Source organism: Gigantopelta aegis, chromosome 6, assembly GCF_016097555.1.
Source record: "Gigantopelta aegis isolate Gae_Host chromosome 6, Gae_host_genome, whole genome shotgun sequence".
NCBI classification, from domain to species: domain Eukaryota; kingdom Metazoa; phylum Mollusca; class Gastropoda; order Neomphalida; family Peltospiridae; genus Gigantopelta; species Gigantopelta aegis.
Window position 1 is genome coordinate 65,115,493 of NC_054704.1, and position 17,458 is coordinate 65,132,950.

General features: G+C 33.8%; 1 protein-coding gene and 2 pseudogenes across 1 annotated transcript; 2 read left to right on the plus strand and 1 right to left on the minus strand.

The window, feature by feature from the left end:
• Positions 1–1,802: 1,802 nt before the first annotated feature.
• LOC121374678 lies at positions 1,803–2,498 on the minus strand. Its single transcript, XM_041501784.1, has 3 exons — positions 2,420–2,498; positions 1,900–1,923; positions 1,803–1,849 (listed from the first exon to the last, which is right to left on the minus strand). Exons 1-3 carry the CDS (start codon positions 2,496–2,498, stop codon positions 1,803–1,805), a joined length of 150 nt encoding a protein of 49 aa, XP_041357718.1.
• A 645-nt stretch (positions 2,499–3,143) lies between these two features.
• On the plus strand, positions 3,144–6,237 carry LOC121374679 (annotated as a pseudogene).
• Positions 6,238–10,246: 4,009 nt separating this feature from the next.
• LOC121374680 lies at positions 10,247–15,189 on the plus strand (annotated as a pseudogene).
• The last annotated feature ends 2,269 nt before the right edge of the window (positions 15,190–17,458 follow it).

Consider the following 17,458-nt stretch of genomic DNA (forward strand, 5'->3'; position numbering starts at 1 on the left):
ATATACTCGTTATTTATCAATGGTCCTAATAATAAGATTTACATTGAGTAATTTTGAAATATTATAAGGTCTGTCATGGCCACACCTCTTATTCAGTTTCAATTAGTACGTTGTTTAATTTTGAAAGAGTAGGTAGGTGTGGTCAAGACCACACCCCTCCATTCATCTAATTCACACATTGGTTACGAGAGAGGTCAAGTTCTTCCAGCAATAACAAAGATTTTAATGTATTAATGACTCCACCTCTTCAATATCTAAAGTGGGTGTGACACAACCCTGTAATTAATTAAATTGATTAGTTAATAAACTTACTATTATATTTGAGTGATAACATTTTAAACTAGTTAATTCACTAATTACTGAGGGAACTGCCCCTAACTGATTACCATCAAATAAGAGGGTCTGATACTCTTTAAATTTCGTAGCCCCCCTAATGAATTAATAGCAAGGCAATTATCAGTTAATTTTAATTGTCCTATAAAGAGCATGTGTTTAAGTATAATCCAATTTAGTAAGACCCTGCAATTTAATAATTAATTATATATATTTTTCAGTTTCAGTATGAACTGACTTTGTTTGATAAATCAAGTAGTTTAGACTCTTTATTTAATTCTCGTCTCAAATCATACCTGTCACATGACGACTTCCTTATAAGGAAAATACACATGTATTTTGAAATAGCTTACATCTACTTACTAAGGTCAAGATAATAACCTCGTCTTAAAGGATCACACACTAACAGCTTCTCAAACAATTCCAATATTTCTTCATGATGTTGAGCAATGATCATAGCTTCTAACAATTGTAAAGTTTTTAACAAACACCCTATATTAGAAATAATTAATAAAGGGTCATCCTCTTTTAAACCATACATTTATTATCAGCGTTCCACTGAAGTAATTCTCGACACATTGCTAACTCTGATGATAAGACACACTTGATGCTACCCATATGACGGACTTGAATATATCATCCAGATTACCAATCCATGAACTATGGTCACCATCTACAGTAACCATAGCACTATAGTAACCATAGTAACTACTTAAGTCCAACTTTATATCCTTCTTAATTAATTTGTTACAAATGTTGCTAAAGGAACAATAACAATACCTTCCACATAGAGTCACTTTAACAGAGCATTCTCCATTTTTGACACTAACTATGGTGTCCTCCATATATGGTATTACACATTCTGACAGGTCACATGACCACATGCTTTTTGGCCAATCAGATTCAGTGATATGTATCGAAGGGAATTTCCAACAGCAATGACAATTGGATGTTCCTTTGTAGGCTGTAATATAAATGACATCATAAACGACATCATAGACTCATAATGATATCATACCTTGATTGGTTGATTAAATGAGATATAAATTGAAGGGGTGTGGCCTCTCTGAACTAATATACAACCACAGAAACATTTTTATCTCCTATATATTATACACAATGACTCGTTGATAAGGATGATGTTAATAATTACCTCGCCCTAGCAACCATTTGTGATAGAACCAAGCACTTTAGGTCATTAGGATCAGTATAAAACGCATTTGCACCAGTTCATATTCTAAATGGATGCATAAAAAAAATTATGGATAGATAATTAAAGTGAAAAGATACATAAAAAATTAATGGACGAAGTAACATCAACCTTTTAGTATGCTTACATTTTCAATTCCATTTTTCATTGTTGATGATGGGTGGAGCAGGGGAGGATGCTTACTACGATAATGCCAAGCTGAATATTAGAAAAATTGTTGCTATTTTATCAGTAGAATATTGGAACTCTTCATTAGGAGTTATCCCCCCTTCTTAATGACGTAACGACGATAGTCCCAGCAATGAACTAGAAAAAAAGCCACACCCTTACATAAGTAACCCACACCATTCTCTTACAGTTTCTCTCATCATATTTCAAGAAAGATCACACAAAGATTTCTCATTGTTCCAGTTAGGGATTTGAGAATGTTCCATGATCCAACGTCGGTGTAACCAGACACAATAGGCCTTTGGGTTGCCACGGAGACATTGTTTGCCAGTAACAATAGCTCTTTGTTACATAAGGAATCTAAATTTCTTTAGAACTGAAAGGATAAATGACAGCATATAAATATTAATGACATTTATAGCTACAATGGATCATATTGAGTAAAATGGACACATAATATTTACATTGTCTCTAGTCTACTTTCAAGTATCTCTCGTCTATAACTCCATAAAGTACCAACGTCCGAGTTCTCCTTTAAAATATCCTCTGTCATTTTAAGAGCATCGTCATCCTTATCACCATCAGCTCGCTGTATATGATATCACATGACCTACACATGATTAATCATGTGATAACCAATACCTTAATAAAGATTGATTCATCTGGGGGGGGGGGGGGGGGGGGGGGGGGGGGGGGGTTTCACGATACAAATCTTCACTTTCTTCTCTTTTTCTTTTCTCTTTGCTTCAGCTTGTTCAGCACTAGTACGTACTTTAAGTTTCGACATGCTGAAATAAAAGACTAATAATATAAGAGAATTATATATTAGCCTAACCATCTTAATACGACTAGCTTAAAGTTGATTCTGGGGATTAAATTATTAGCCAAACACCTCCTTCACATGCCCAGTAGAGTATGGTCCTTGTATTAATGGTAGCTGAGAAACCGTCTTTGGCTAAGTCTATTGCTGAAATACCTCTCTCACAACAATGCCATCGCGAAAATCATCTTGTTACTGCTTGTGATGTCCTATATGAATTGAGGGAAAAATTGCCCTCTTTTAGGGCAGGGCGTACCCCTATTAGCAGGCAAGGCATCAAAATGACATCAGTGTTGGTCCTGTGAATGTCATGGTGAACCCCCCCCCCCCCCCAAAGTTAACTATGGGACCCCCCCCCCCCGGTACTATGAGTTAATTAAATACCCCCTCCCATATGCCTAGTAGGTGTAGCTTTATGATGCGGATCCCCCCCCCCACCCCCTCATTGAGGAGCCCCCCCTTCCCCCCCCCTTCATGTGTGGTGATGCCGTTGTGATGTCCATGTGACTTTCACTCAAAGTATAACAAATTGAGGACACATGATCCGGTAACGTCGCTATTTGGAGTGGAATAAAGTCCCACGCATCACTATAATAGCTCAGTGAGAGCTTTATGATGCAGATGATAATGAAGAAAGATAACGGCAGTACCCTCATTGAGCGATACTTACTTTCCATACCGACAAGAGGTATAATGTATGCATATATTATTATTTTTCAAATTTCCTTATAATGGCAAGAGGAGTGGATTATTTAGTTTTATGTGGCTCGTTTAGACTGTGATAAGAGGGCGAAAAATATCTGTTTGTGAAGTATGATCCATTGTCTCTAGTCCGTTCGTTCCTTAAACACCATCTAAATTTATACTAGGTAATTTAATGAAGTCCAGCCTGTAATGAAACCACTTAGATCACATAGCCTCTCAGTGCGATGTCACATAGATTTATAATTACAGTATTGTAAAGATTGTTCTCCGTGCTAGATTCTCTGCTATCACTGATGTAGCCCTATTTCAAGCTTTTTAATAACCTCATACTTCCAAACTGGAACGAGTCTCGGTCTGTTGATATGCTCGTCAAGACTGGATCTGAGGATTGGGTGCTCTCGTTTACTATGATTTCAAACTAAACTCTTTCAAGTTAGCTCCCCCATCCTTTAACAAGCCCTTTATATGCCCTCTCACAGTCTGTTATATTCTGGACTTAATAACAGTGTGTTATTTCATATGCCGTCCATGTCAGACACCAACTCTTGGTTCTGTGTTCACGTCATGATGACAATACACAGTTTAAACCATTGTAGCAGAATATTGGAAACGACGATGTAAGGTAAGAAAATTTTTTATTTACTTGCTAATTAGCGTATTAATAGGTCGCTTATCTGTGTGTATCTCGTTGAAACTTAAGGTGTGTGGGAAAGAGAGCGTTTGTTTGTATCATAGGTAATCCAATTGTTCTACACTTTATTTACATAATGAAAAGACAGCAACAAGGTGCAATAGTGTTGCCATGGTAACTAAGCCTTCAAATTTACCAATAGTGTTGAGTCAGTGAGTGAGAAATCTCGCCACTCAAGGCTCCTCCCCCTGCTCTACACACAGTAGCAACTTTTAAGAGCCTGTTTCTATATTCATCTTACATATGGGACCCAAACAAACAATGGATTTGCAGAAGAACGTCTCTATACTGATACTCTTTAATGATATTCATAGTTTTCAGTCTCATTCCAGGGCTATATTAGTTATCCTTCGGCTACTGAGACCACAAATATCCAACTGGATTTGATTTTACCGATCTGTAGTCACTGACTTGGATAAAAATCATGAATTTCATGAATTTACATCAAAAATTATAACTGGATCTATTAAATCATCAGGCTAACTTGTAGTCCCTATTAAATTACCACTTATTAGAATGTTCAGATTAAGTTCCTCGTATTAACAGTTAATATAATTTATTCAATATGCTATTTGATGTATGGTATTTCCTGTTTAGCGAGAGGTAAGGACGTGGGTGATCACCCTCCAATAACTCCATTGAAAAATGTATCGCGAGAACATTTTAAGTGATATACAATGGAAAGTGTACTCTCTAATAACAAACCATTACCTAGCAACAGGTATGATATTTGAATATATATATGTGTTATCTCTCTCTCTCTCTCACACACACACACACACACAACTGCCAGCTGCTTCCCAGAGTGTAAATATAAACAAACTGAAGTTTGTTTAAATTTGGCGGGAATCATTTCATTGGTCGGAGTAATAGATTAATTGACCCCAGGGTTTATACTGCCATCCAGACTTGGCAATCTATTATAAGGCTAAGGACCTGTATTTCAATAGAGTTTGTTAAAGGAAAAATGGGATATAACACAGTGGGTGTGTCTCTACATTATTAATACCATTTTCTTCATAGTTAAGTATATCGGAACATTTGACCACACCCCCCTGGTTATTTATCGGAGAGTGAATTGATTAGTTTAATGGAAAAACATGGAATTGGCACAGTAAGTGATTAATATCAGCAAGACTGTTATTCACCTCTCTTCTCTCTCTCTCTCTCTCTCTCTCTCTCTCTCTCTCTCTCTCTCTCTCCATCATATTACAAGGATGCTAGTATACCAGATTCATATTGAAAATATAAGTACGCGTAATTATGCCTACATGTTGATAGTGGGCGGAGACTAGTGCCAAACACAATTAGGAATAGTGCTAGTTCATGGATACCAAAAAGTACATGCTTATATATCCATTTTTACTTATGTATATGTCCATTTTACTTATGTTATATGTCCATTATGCTCACGTATATGTCCATTATACTACTCTATGGATGATTTGCTCATTTATGTATCCATTTTACTCTTTTTATATATCCATTTTACAGATAGATCCCGAGTTAGTTCAACCACACATGATATAATGCTATTGATGAAGAACAACTCAATTTAATAGCATTAGGAAAGGTATGCCAATAATGATATATAAACTCCACCCACTGACTCCACCCATTCAGGTAATTATAATCAAGTTTTAGATCACACTTTAGACATTTTTTAGACGAAAAATTAGTTATTTTCGTGATAATATTCCAAGTATGAACGAGTTATTTGAAGCCACTTTTTCATCAGTTTGCTGGTTCTGGTCGTCCAATGTCAAGGTAGTATTCTAATTAACAGTACATGCATAAGAAATTATTTCTCATAGATGTGGTAAATGTAATCGGTTACATGACTTATATTCCAGCTAAAACCACAACGCTTGTATTGTACACATTGTGATGAAAACTTATAGTCTACCTCAAAATGGATCCATAAAACTATACAAGGTGTGTAAAAATGGTTTATAAACTGGTTTCTAAAACCTGTTTTGTTGCATTTTTAGGAAGTAAAATGTCCCCTAGATAATTTTGAAATTGTTGTTTTTTCTGGAGCTCATGGAAAAGTAATTTCTATTTTTTAATATTAATTAATTAACAGGGTCTACCCATAGACTTTCACTGTTGTCCATATTGTTATAATAATCCTCCAATTCCCTGACACACCCAAAACAATGCCTTGTTCCTTTTGTCCTCACAATTGTTGTCCTCAAGGACGAGATCAATTAACTATTGATCATTGTATCACATGTGACACAGGTGTACTTCTCCTTGACCCCCTCTCGTAGGTCCCAATGGAAAATGTACTGCAATAATTTGAAGTGAGTGGAGCCCCCTCTTATTATCTAGTTTATTAATAAGTTAATTATTATTATAGATGTCCTGTAGTTATTCATTTTTTTGATGGAGCACATAATATTGAAAGAAACTGATGAAGAGTGTGACTGTGGAGCATTTAAATTAATTGTTGATTTCAAAAAAGTAAGATCATGTGACTAGTTATTAATAGTTAATATTACCTATGATGTCATTACAGACGGAGACTCCATTAGTAGGTGGAGCTACTAAACATACCGGATGTTACCAGTGTGATACGTTATTGAATTCTCTTGTTAAATATCCGGAATCTAGGGGGCACTCCCATTATCACCGAGGACGAGGGAGAGGGAGGGGAGGGGGAAGGAATAAAGGGGAAGAGGGCGTGGCAGAGGTGGTCGAAGGTATTAACAGTACTATTAGTTTGTAATAATGAATGGGTGGTGGTCATCTCTTTTGAAAAACAAATATTAAGTAAAGTCCAATAGCTTCCCATTCTAATGTTGAAATTGATCCCTAAAAATAACAAGGTATTTAACCACCATCCTTGTTGTCATGGCAACTTACGTCTTTGTCGAATGCCTTCATTCTAAAGAGTAAATGTGCATCTTCAGGGTTAAATTTGTGCTCTGAGAAAAAATCATAAAAATTTTGATGAGCTACTTCCTCCATATCAAATTCTTTGAGCATTCTAGAAAGAAAATGGATAGATGAATAAATGGACAGATAGATGGATAAATGGATAGATAGATGGATATATGGACAAAATAGATGGATAAATGGACAGATAGATGGATACATGGATAGATAGATGGATAAATGGACAGATAGATGGATACATGGATAGATAGATGAATAAATGGGACAGATAGATGGATAATGGACAGATAAGATAGATAAATGGACAGATAGATGAATAAATGGATAGATAGATGGGACAGATAGATGGATAAATGGATAGATAGATGGATAAATGGATACACTACTTACTCTACAAGGAGTGGGATAATGTAACGACAAAATTCAGTAAGTTAACAACACCAGCAAGTTGAAAATGATATTTACATCCAAACAATGGTAATTGATCATGCGGACTAAATTCAAGAGTCACAGAATATATGTCATTACCAATAGTCCAATGACCCTCATCATTTTGATAACCCTACATACGTAACACGACGTCTAAAATAACAAAGTTGAATTTGAAGCATTGTCTGAGATATTCTTACATCAATTCATAGGAATCTAAGTTGTTCCAATAAAGTAAGCTCCAGGCTTTAAGTTTTCAAAGCATTTTGTAACATCATGTGAGCTTATCATAAGATTCAAATGAATAATGTAATGAAATTGACAGCTGGTCATATTAAAAACGCCTCGCAGGATTTTCATAAACATCTCGTAAACGTGTCTAAAATTTTTAAAAAAAAAATTAAACATTACATAAATTTATTTAGGATTTATCATTGTACTGACAACAATCTGCTGTGATAAATTCAGCTTCAAAAGGAGGTTTTACCATATCTTTTAGTCATTCTATTACTTGTATAAACGCTCTTTACATTGCTCAATAGAAGCGTCCATATATCTAAGATAAAAATCATGTCATCATTACGGTTATGTCATGGTCTTTTTACCTGCACATACTAAATATTTTATGCGTCCTTCTTTCCATTTATTAAGATCTCTCCACCTTTACACAACATAAATCTAACACTGTTGAGGACGGACCAAGATAGCTTCGTATTAAAACGCTTTTCACCCAATTATTAAAACTTCTCATATGTAATATGGGACTCTATAGTATAAGGACAGGAGATGACCCATATATAGTATGTTGCTATGGTGACCTTTCTGTTGTCTGCTCCTGGTTCTGCTAACTTGTTTGTAAAATTTCTGAATCTTTTCACTTGTTCAAGAGTCTATGGATGTTCAAAATTTTGCACCATTATCATATCAAAATTGACACTTAAATACCTCGTTATCTGTAGCTGACCACACCCCTCATCATCATCCTCGCTAAGTAGGTTTTTGGTTTTTTATTCTTCAACTATAAAATGACTTGACATGGCTGCCATAGTCATTTACTTACTTCGCTGTCTGTATCACAGAATCACTAACTTCACCTTCTTCAGGTGTCTCCCTTTAATCTCGTTCTTTCCTTTCAATATCTTCTCTATCTTGTCACCTCGCTGTCTTCTGCATCATTTTCACCTCCACCCTCCACTTCTATCTTCGCTCTCACTTCTTGTTTCCCTTCACATCACTCCCTAGTTCACCTCACCCTCACTTTCCAGTTCGTCTCCACCCTCACTTCTTATTTCCTTTCCAATAGCACCCTCATCCCACCCTCACATTCACTATCTCCTTTCACTAATCCTTTCTCTCACATTGTTTCAAAGGCATGTGCTAGACCATACTGGTAGGTAGGGTCAAGATCAAATTCATCTTGACTACCAAACTTGTCTGATGTCATGTAACATTAGAGATGAATTTTCTCAGATAATTGGACTGCTTCCACAGACATATTTACCTCTTTGTTCTGATATAGATTTCTCTATAAGAATAGAAAAGCAACTATGTGTCCATTATTGCTAGGACATGTATCCATTATAAAATATATCTCAATTTACCTAAGGTTTCTTCAAGTTTATTCAGACTTAGATCTCTTGGTTCGGTCGATAAAATCAAGATAAAGGTATCGTTTGAGATCAGGAGGTCTAGAACATGTTCCAACAGCCACTACAATAACATCACATTTCTATCTGATGAGAGTTGGACGGCTAACTTAGCCTCACGATTACACCTGAAGAGTGTGAAAAAAAAAATGTGTCAATTTTGTCCATATATGCATCTATTGTTACAACAATGTACATTCATACATGCATCCATTCCTACCTTGAACTATTGATATATTTTGGGCTCAAACTAATAATGATGACACAGCTCTCTCTCATGGCTTTCTTTATTTGTCATCATCATAACAAGAAGCGTCCGGCATAAAATGGTAACTTGCTGTTACTTTACGATCAGGTTCATTTTTTAATGGCATAATGAGTGACTCATGTACCCATTGTTGATCATATGTGCTATGTGATATAAAAATATGCCAGCATTCCCACCAGGTAGAGGAGGGTCATATACGCTAAGTTTTTCTTCCGTTTCCTTGTATGATGATGAAGTGGGGGAGTCAATTCACTACTACTGCGGAAGTTTTGATGGAGAGAGAGGTGGAGTCAACGGGTCCACTTAAAGACTCCACCCCTTACTTAATGGATCTTGGGGAGGAGGAAGTTAAGAGTCAGTTTTGATGGATCTGTTTCAATAGTATCTTTAAAGGATGAACTGTTCCAATTGGTTTAAGTTTGAGTCGTAGATCCTTCTGATAGTGCTGGAGAAAAATGTCCTGTTTGAGGGAGAGAAATGTAGCTTGCACGAGGGGAAGAGGCGGGAGATAGGAAGGAATTGGTGTTTCAGAGCTGGTTGTGTCTGCTGCTACAGACTCGACCTTGTCGTCCATATGAGGTGCATCAAAGAGGGCGTGGCTCTATAATGATAGTATACGGAGTGCAGTTTTTTTATCTCATTACATTTCTATCCAAAGTTTAGAATGTTTCCGTATACGTCAGTATACGGAGTTGTAGTAACCACGTGTTTTGTAGTGTGTGTTTAGCATGGCAAGAGACCTAGTGGTGGAGTGGTTCTAGCTAAGACTGACTTTCATTTACAGGTTAAATTTCTAGTCATGTGATATGTCACATGATATAATAATGGTTACTATGGTTATATAGAATGGTGTCGTTTTGGACAGCAAAAGATGAGGAGTTGCATAGTGAGGATGACTTGTTTAGAGTGGGAGGAGTCTGTAAGTAAATCTTTTATCCTTTGTACTATTGTCATTAACTATAGAACTCTGAGAATGAAACGGACTTTAAAATTATATCAAATAGTGAGGAGGAAGATGCTACTAATGAAAGTTTTGATGAAAATTTCTATGAAGAGGATGCAGAAGAGGACCTAAATGATAAAAGGTCTTAATAAGGAGGAGGAAGACCCTAATTATGAACCTTTTAATGAGGAGGAGGTAGAGGAAAATCTTAATGAGGAGTGGGAGGGTTCCAATGATGAAGGGACAATGGGAGAGATCCATGGGAAGACGTTGATTATACAGATACATCAGATGAGGAGGTAATTATTGCTAATAATAATAGGGGCATTTATTTTAATTATTAGGAGTTACGCAATACGTGGGTAACATCCCATTAGAGTGTATGATGATACCCACATTTAGGATACAACTTAGATGGAAAGAAGATAATGAAACCACTACAGGGAATCAAGTAAAATTGAAACATTGCAATATTGTAAACTATTCTCTGTTTTTTAGCTTGATGAGTTCCTTAGGAAGATGGACGACCACTAACTATTGGTACAATATAGTTGTATTTGAGTTGTTACTGACAGTTTATAGGAGAACTGTGCATGACAAAACAACGGGGAAAGAGATAGTATTAACGGATGAAGACTTGGATCTTATTGAAAAGATACAACAGTCACAATATCCAGAAACTACCATTGATCCTTATGCTAAGAATACCTTCACTCTCTACATTATGACCTGTATTGCTAGCCATATGAGGATTTGTATTCTCATGAAAAGATGATACATCCAGTGACTAACAGACCTGAACCAAAGACGACGTTTTCTTCCCTCGCTGTGGGAAGAAAAAAGATTGTTAAAACTTGTACGTGGAATTAGAGTGGGAAAATTAAACCATTAGAAACCAGAAAACCCAGATTGTACATGTTGTGGAATGATCAAGAAGTAAGCACTCTTCTCTTTACTTCATCTCTTCTTGCTCTCTTTTTTCAGACTGAAAGTTACGACCTCATCAATATATTCCAGCTCCCAAAATGAGATTACAGGACATGGAGAATCATATAACCCTTCCACCTGAATATCTACCAACAGAGGAAGAAGTGGTTGTGGTCTATTATAAGTAATAAATATAAATAATTTAAATTATAGCGGACAGAATGGGAGGAGACTAAACCCAAGGAACGACGACCTTTCATACCTACCAAGTAAGTGCTATGGGTGTGATTCATTTTTAACCCTTCTATACTCAGATATCCAGCATTCCATATGGTGCCGGCTTATCATAATTTTATCAGAGAGAGATTTGATCGCTGTTTAGATTTATATCTCTGTCCTCGACAAACAAGAATGAGAGTGAGTGGAGGACACATGTCATGTGTTAATCACATGACAATACATTACACATAATAAATATCATGTGATTTATTAGATTCAAGGTTGAGCCAGAAGCATTGTTACCTAAACTTCCCAAACCACGAGATCTTCAACCATTCCCATCTACTGAGTCAATAGTCAGTAATGTACTAGTCAATATAATGTATATATTATTATAGACAATAGTCATTATAATCCAGTATTATATTATTATAGACACTAGTCATTATAATGTATGTTTATTTATTATAGACACTAGTCATTATAATGTATATATTATTATAGACAATAGTCATTATAATGTATTATATTATTATAGACAATAGTCATTATAAATGTATTATATATTATAGACACTAGTCAATATAATGTATTATATTATTATAGACATTAGTCATTATAATGTATTATATTATTATAGACAATAGTCATTATAATGTATTATAGTATTATAGACACTAGTCATTATAATGTATTATTATTATTATAGACACTAGTCATTATAATGTAGTATATTATTATAGACACTAGTCAATATAATGTATTATATTATTATAGACATAGTCATTATAATGTATTATATTATTATAGACACTAGTCATTATAATGTATTATTATTAGTATTATAGACACTAGTCATTATAATGTATTATAGTATTATAGACACTAGTCATTATAATGTATTATATTATTATAGACAATAGGCATTATAATGTATTATATTATTATAGACACTAGTCATTATAATGTATTATATTATTATAGACACTAGTCATTATAATGTCTTATTTTATTATAGACAATAGTCATTATAATGTATTATATTATTATAGACAATAGTATTATAATGTATTATATTATTATAGACAATAGTCATTATAATGTATTATATTATTATAGACATAGTCAATATAATGTATTATCATTATAGACAATAGTCATTATAATGTATTAGTATTATTATAGACAATAGTCATTTATAATGTATTATATTATTATAGACACTAGTCAATATAATGTATTAATTATTATAGACAATAGTCATTTATAAGTATTATATTATTATAGACAATAGTCATTATAATGTATTATATTATTATAGACACTAGTCAATATAATGTATTATTATTATAGACAATAGTCATTATAATGTATTATATTATTATAGACAATAGTCATTATAATGTATTATAGTATTATAGACACTAGTCATTATAATGTATTATATTATTATAGACACCCTAGTTATTATAATGTATTATATTATTACAGACACTAGTCATTATAAGTGTCATTATATTATTATAGACACTAGTCATTATAATGTATTATATTATTGTAGACAATAGTCATTATATGTATTATATTATTATAGACAATAGTCATTATAATTATTATATTATTATAGACAATAGTCATTATAATGTATTATATTATAGACACTAGTCATTATAATGTATTATATTATTATAGACACTAGTCATTATAATGTATTATATTATTACAGACACTAGTCATTATAATGTATTATATTATTACAGACACTAGTCATTATAATGTATTATATTATTATAGACACTAGTCATTATAATGTATTATATTATTACAGACACTAGTCATTATAATGTATTATTATTATAGACACTAGTAATTATAATGTATTTATATTATTACTAGTCATTATAATGTATTATATTATTACAGACACTAGTCATATAATGTATTATATTATTATAGACACTAGTTGTTATAATGTATTATATATTATAGACAATAGTCATTATAATGTATTATATTATTATAGACACTAGTCATATATGTATTATATTATTACAGACACTAGTCATTATAATGTATTATTATTACAGACACTAGTCATTATAATGTATTATTATTATAGACACTAGTCGTTATAATGTATTTATTATTATAGACAATAGTCATTATAATGTATTATATTGTTATAGCTCTATAAAGGACATACTGATATGGTAAAATGCATAGCTGTGGAATCTGAAGGACAATGGCTAGCATCAGGTACCATAATAATCTTGTATATATCTCTCTCCATTCATTCATCCATTAATAATTTATTTGTCCATTAACTCATGTATCCATCCATTTGTGTATGCATTATCTATAATTTTAGCCTCTGATGATCTAACATTAAGACTATGGGAAGTGAAGACTGGTCGCTGTGTTAGAACAATACCTCTTTATGGGAAGCCATCCTCACTGGAGTTCTGTCCTAATACTACAATGTCACTACTCTCTTTAACACTGTAAGACTAAGTCGATATTATTTAACCCCTTGCTGTCAACATAGTGAACAGTCTGTCGTCATTATTAATCATGGACTTGGAGATCGTTTAGTTGTCATGGCAACAGATTCTGCCCTTGCATCTACTGGAGAGGAAGAAGGTAATGAGGAGGGAGTCCTGTGGAATGGAGGGACTACACAACAGAGGAATATCAACAAGGATATAGACTATATATCAGCATGATAAAGTAGGTATATGATAAGATAAAGCACATGTCCCTCTCTCTCCTCCCTCCCCTAGAATGTACGTCAAGTCACTTGGCATTTTAAAGGCGACTATTTTGCCTCAGTATTGAAGGAGGTTAGTAATAAAACTCTGATAATAAGCCACACCCACTAATTAGGTGGTACCAGTGCTGTTTATATACACCAATTATCAAAGAGAAGATCGCAAGTCAGTCAATTTTTGTCATATTACTCTCAAAATATTAATGATTTTCAGAATCCTTTAAGTCTTTGAAAGGACTCGTACAAAAGGTTTTATTTCATCCAATACAACATTATTTTTTGTAGCAGTAAGTTTATTATTAATGATGCTAGCCTCATTTCCATTCCATTAGACTCAGACTTATGTCAGAATATATAACTTAATAAAACAGGAAATAAGTAAAAATTAATTACTGGTGTAAATGGATTTCAAGTATCGCTATTCATCCTCAAGGTAATAAAGACTCCACCCATCATTACGCCATCGCCTACTCATATAATTACTGGTATATTACAGGTGATAATTTAATTATTGGTAGTTATGATAAAAAATTATGTTGGTTTGATATGGACTTGTCAGTAAGACCTTACAAAATGTTAAGGTATATTATATTTTGTTAATATTTTATGCACTATAAATTATAGACATCATCGTAAAGCTATTCGTCAAGTCTGTTATCATAGGAGTTACCCCTTATTTGCTTCTTGTAGTGATGATGGTACAGTTATTATATGTCATGGAATGGTCTATAGGTATATTAACTCAATATATAAGCATATGTGTTATATGGAATGTAAATTTATAGTGATTTGATGCAGAATCCTCTGATTGTGCCTGTGAAAAGTATTACGAGGTCATTCACTGTTGATACTTTAGGTGAGTCACATGACTAACATATGACTTTCACATGACTGCTAATTATCATCACATGACAATTAGATTATTGTCACATGATACTATGTAATTGTCACATGATCAGTGATATTATCATGTGAATATGTGTCCATACCACATTGTGTGACAAGTAACAATAGTATCTCATGTGATGATAATATCATTGTCATATGACCCTAAGTTACATCATTTTTATTAATAATAGGGATACTGGGCTGTACATTTCATCCAACACAACCTTGGTTATTTTCAGCTGGTGCAGACTCCTTTATTAAATTGTTCACATGACATTGGTTTCCATGGCAACACACAATTCAATCAATTATTAACAAAATATATAATAATTAGTGTGGATGTGAATATGAATTTTCTAGTCACATGACATGTTAGCATGTTACCATGACAACTAACATTTCACGAAAAATTTAAAAGAAAATGGTGGACTAAATTAACAACATCTACTACCCCCCTCCTCCTCCTCCATCTTGTCTTCCTGGTCCACCTAATGCTACTGTTATTATCTGGCATAGTAGTACTATTCTCGCGACTTCTTTCATGAAGTAATCTGGCCAATGCTTCAAATGCATCTTGGACACCCTTACCAGTCTTGCATGACTCATAGCATCTTTATCAAAAGCATGCATTTTTGAAAATTGTTCAGCTGTGAATTCGTCAACTTCAGGGTCTAAATCAATTTTGTACCTATCAACATGCGCGGACGGCATTAGGAGCAAAACTTTGTGCGTCTTTTTCCACTGTGTGAGAAAATGCAACGAGGAGACATCAGTGACACTGTAAATGAAAACAGCGGCATGAGCATTACGATAATAGTTACGAGTGAGTGTTCGAAAACGTTCTACACCTGCTGTATCCCATATCGACATCTATAGAGGGGAAATGGGCGTGGCTTAATCAATAGTACTGATCACATAGACCTACACTATATCTTTGATATTAATATTAGTTTTAACTCACTGTAATATTTTCCCCATCAATTTTAAAGACTTTTGTTGTGCTATCAATGCCTGCAGTTGCAGTGGATAATTCCATCAAACGTATTATCTTTAAGTCGTCGAAACAGGGAAGTTTTTACCGACACCTAACTCGCCTAGTAAAAACAACTTTATATGTAGGTCCACGGCTAAGAGCCATGATTTTAACAGTTAAATCAATTGGAACTATCTTTGATCAGCAATAATTAAGCATTAATTTCTAAGGGGTGTGGTTTTACAAGGGGAGTAGCTCTATTTTTGATAGCATAATGTCCTTGTCAACTCTAACTCGTACTGATCAGCGCCGTCTCGATTAATCTATCATAAAGTATGTCTTGCTGGATGCCTGCTGTGGGTAAAAGCAGTTTCTTTGTAACCGTCAAAAACTGGTCAATTTCCTTCTGAAATCACAACATCTCGAGGTCTTGATGTTCATCACGAACCACGAAAGATTAATGGAGAATTTATATAGGGTTAGTAGAAAAAAATATAAATTCACATTTTATTTTTTGCATAGCTTTCCATTAACGATACAATGGGTTTAGATAGAGTGGGTACTCTGACGTCCAATTTCTTCAAAGGAGCTGTTTGTGTAAATGTTTATGTTCAGTGTAGAAGAAATATCGTCGCTTGACAATCTTGACGAAATTTGTCCAGGAAGCTAAACAATATATAAACAGTAAAAAATGTTTTTTTGCTTTAGTTGGGACAAAAATGATCTTCTTGCTGAGATTACGGAAGATTTTATGGAGGAAAAAAGAAAACAGCTTGGTTGCGATAAAACGTATTTAATATCTTCAAAGAGTGGAATTGGACTTAAAGAACTTTTGGACGATGTTGCTGTGAAAATAATTGAACAATTTAAAAATACTCTAGATGGTCGTATTCAACTTCAACCAAATCTACAAGAGACATCAAGAAAATGTCCTTGCGGACGAAATAACTAAAAAAATTAAATATATAGTTATTATTATTATTATTATTTTTTACTTTTTAAAAGTACTCTTAATTAATAATTAATTACTATATATAACAATTGGAATTTATGTTAGCAAATAGCATAGGCGTGCCCTTGTCAACAGCAATACATGAGAACATGTCGAGTCCTGATACGCGCCATGATTACGAAGTGATCTTATGGGAGATGCTGGAGTGGGTAATGACTACACTTTTCCTCTATCTTCAAACTGGTCAGTTTTGTGAATGACGATATGAGACTAACTATGGGTGTTGACAGCATGTTTAAAACTATCAAGGTTGATGGACACGATATAGTGGTAAGTTTATAAGGAAGTTCTGTATGTTTTAAAAAGATCTGTTATAATATTAGACCCTAAGTATTATTTATTGAGTTGTAGCTGGTAGAAGCAAGAATTATACATCGCGATAATACTGTTGTTAATATGTGTGTGGGTGTATAGCTGGTAAAGATTTATATACATTATGACTAGCTAGTGCTCTTGTTAATATATGAGTGGGTGTAAGCGTGTGATGACTCAAAACAGATAATTATTAAGAAATAGAAAGTATTTTCTGTACATGAGATATGTTTGTGTTAAGACCAT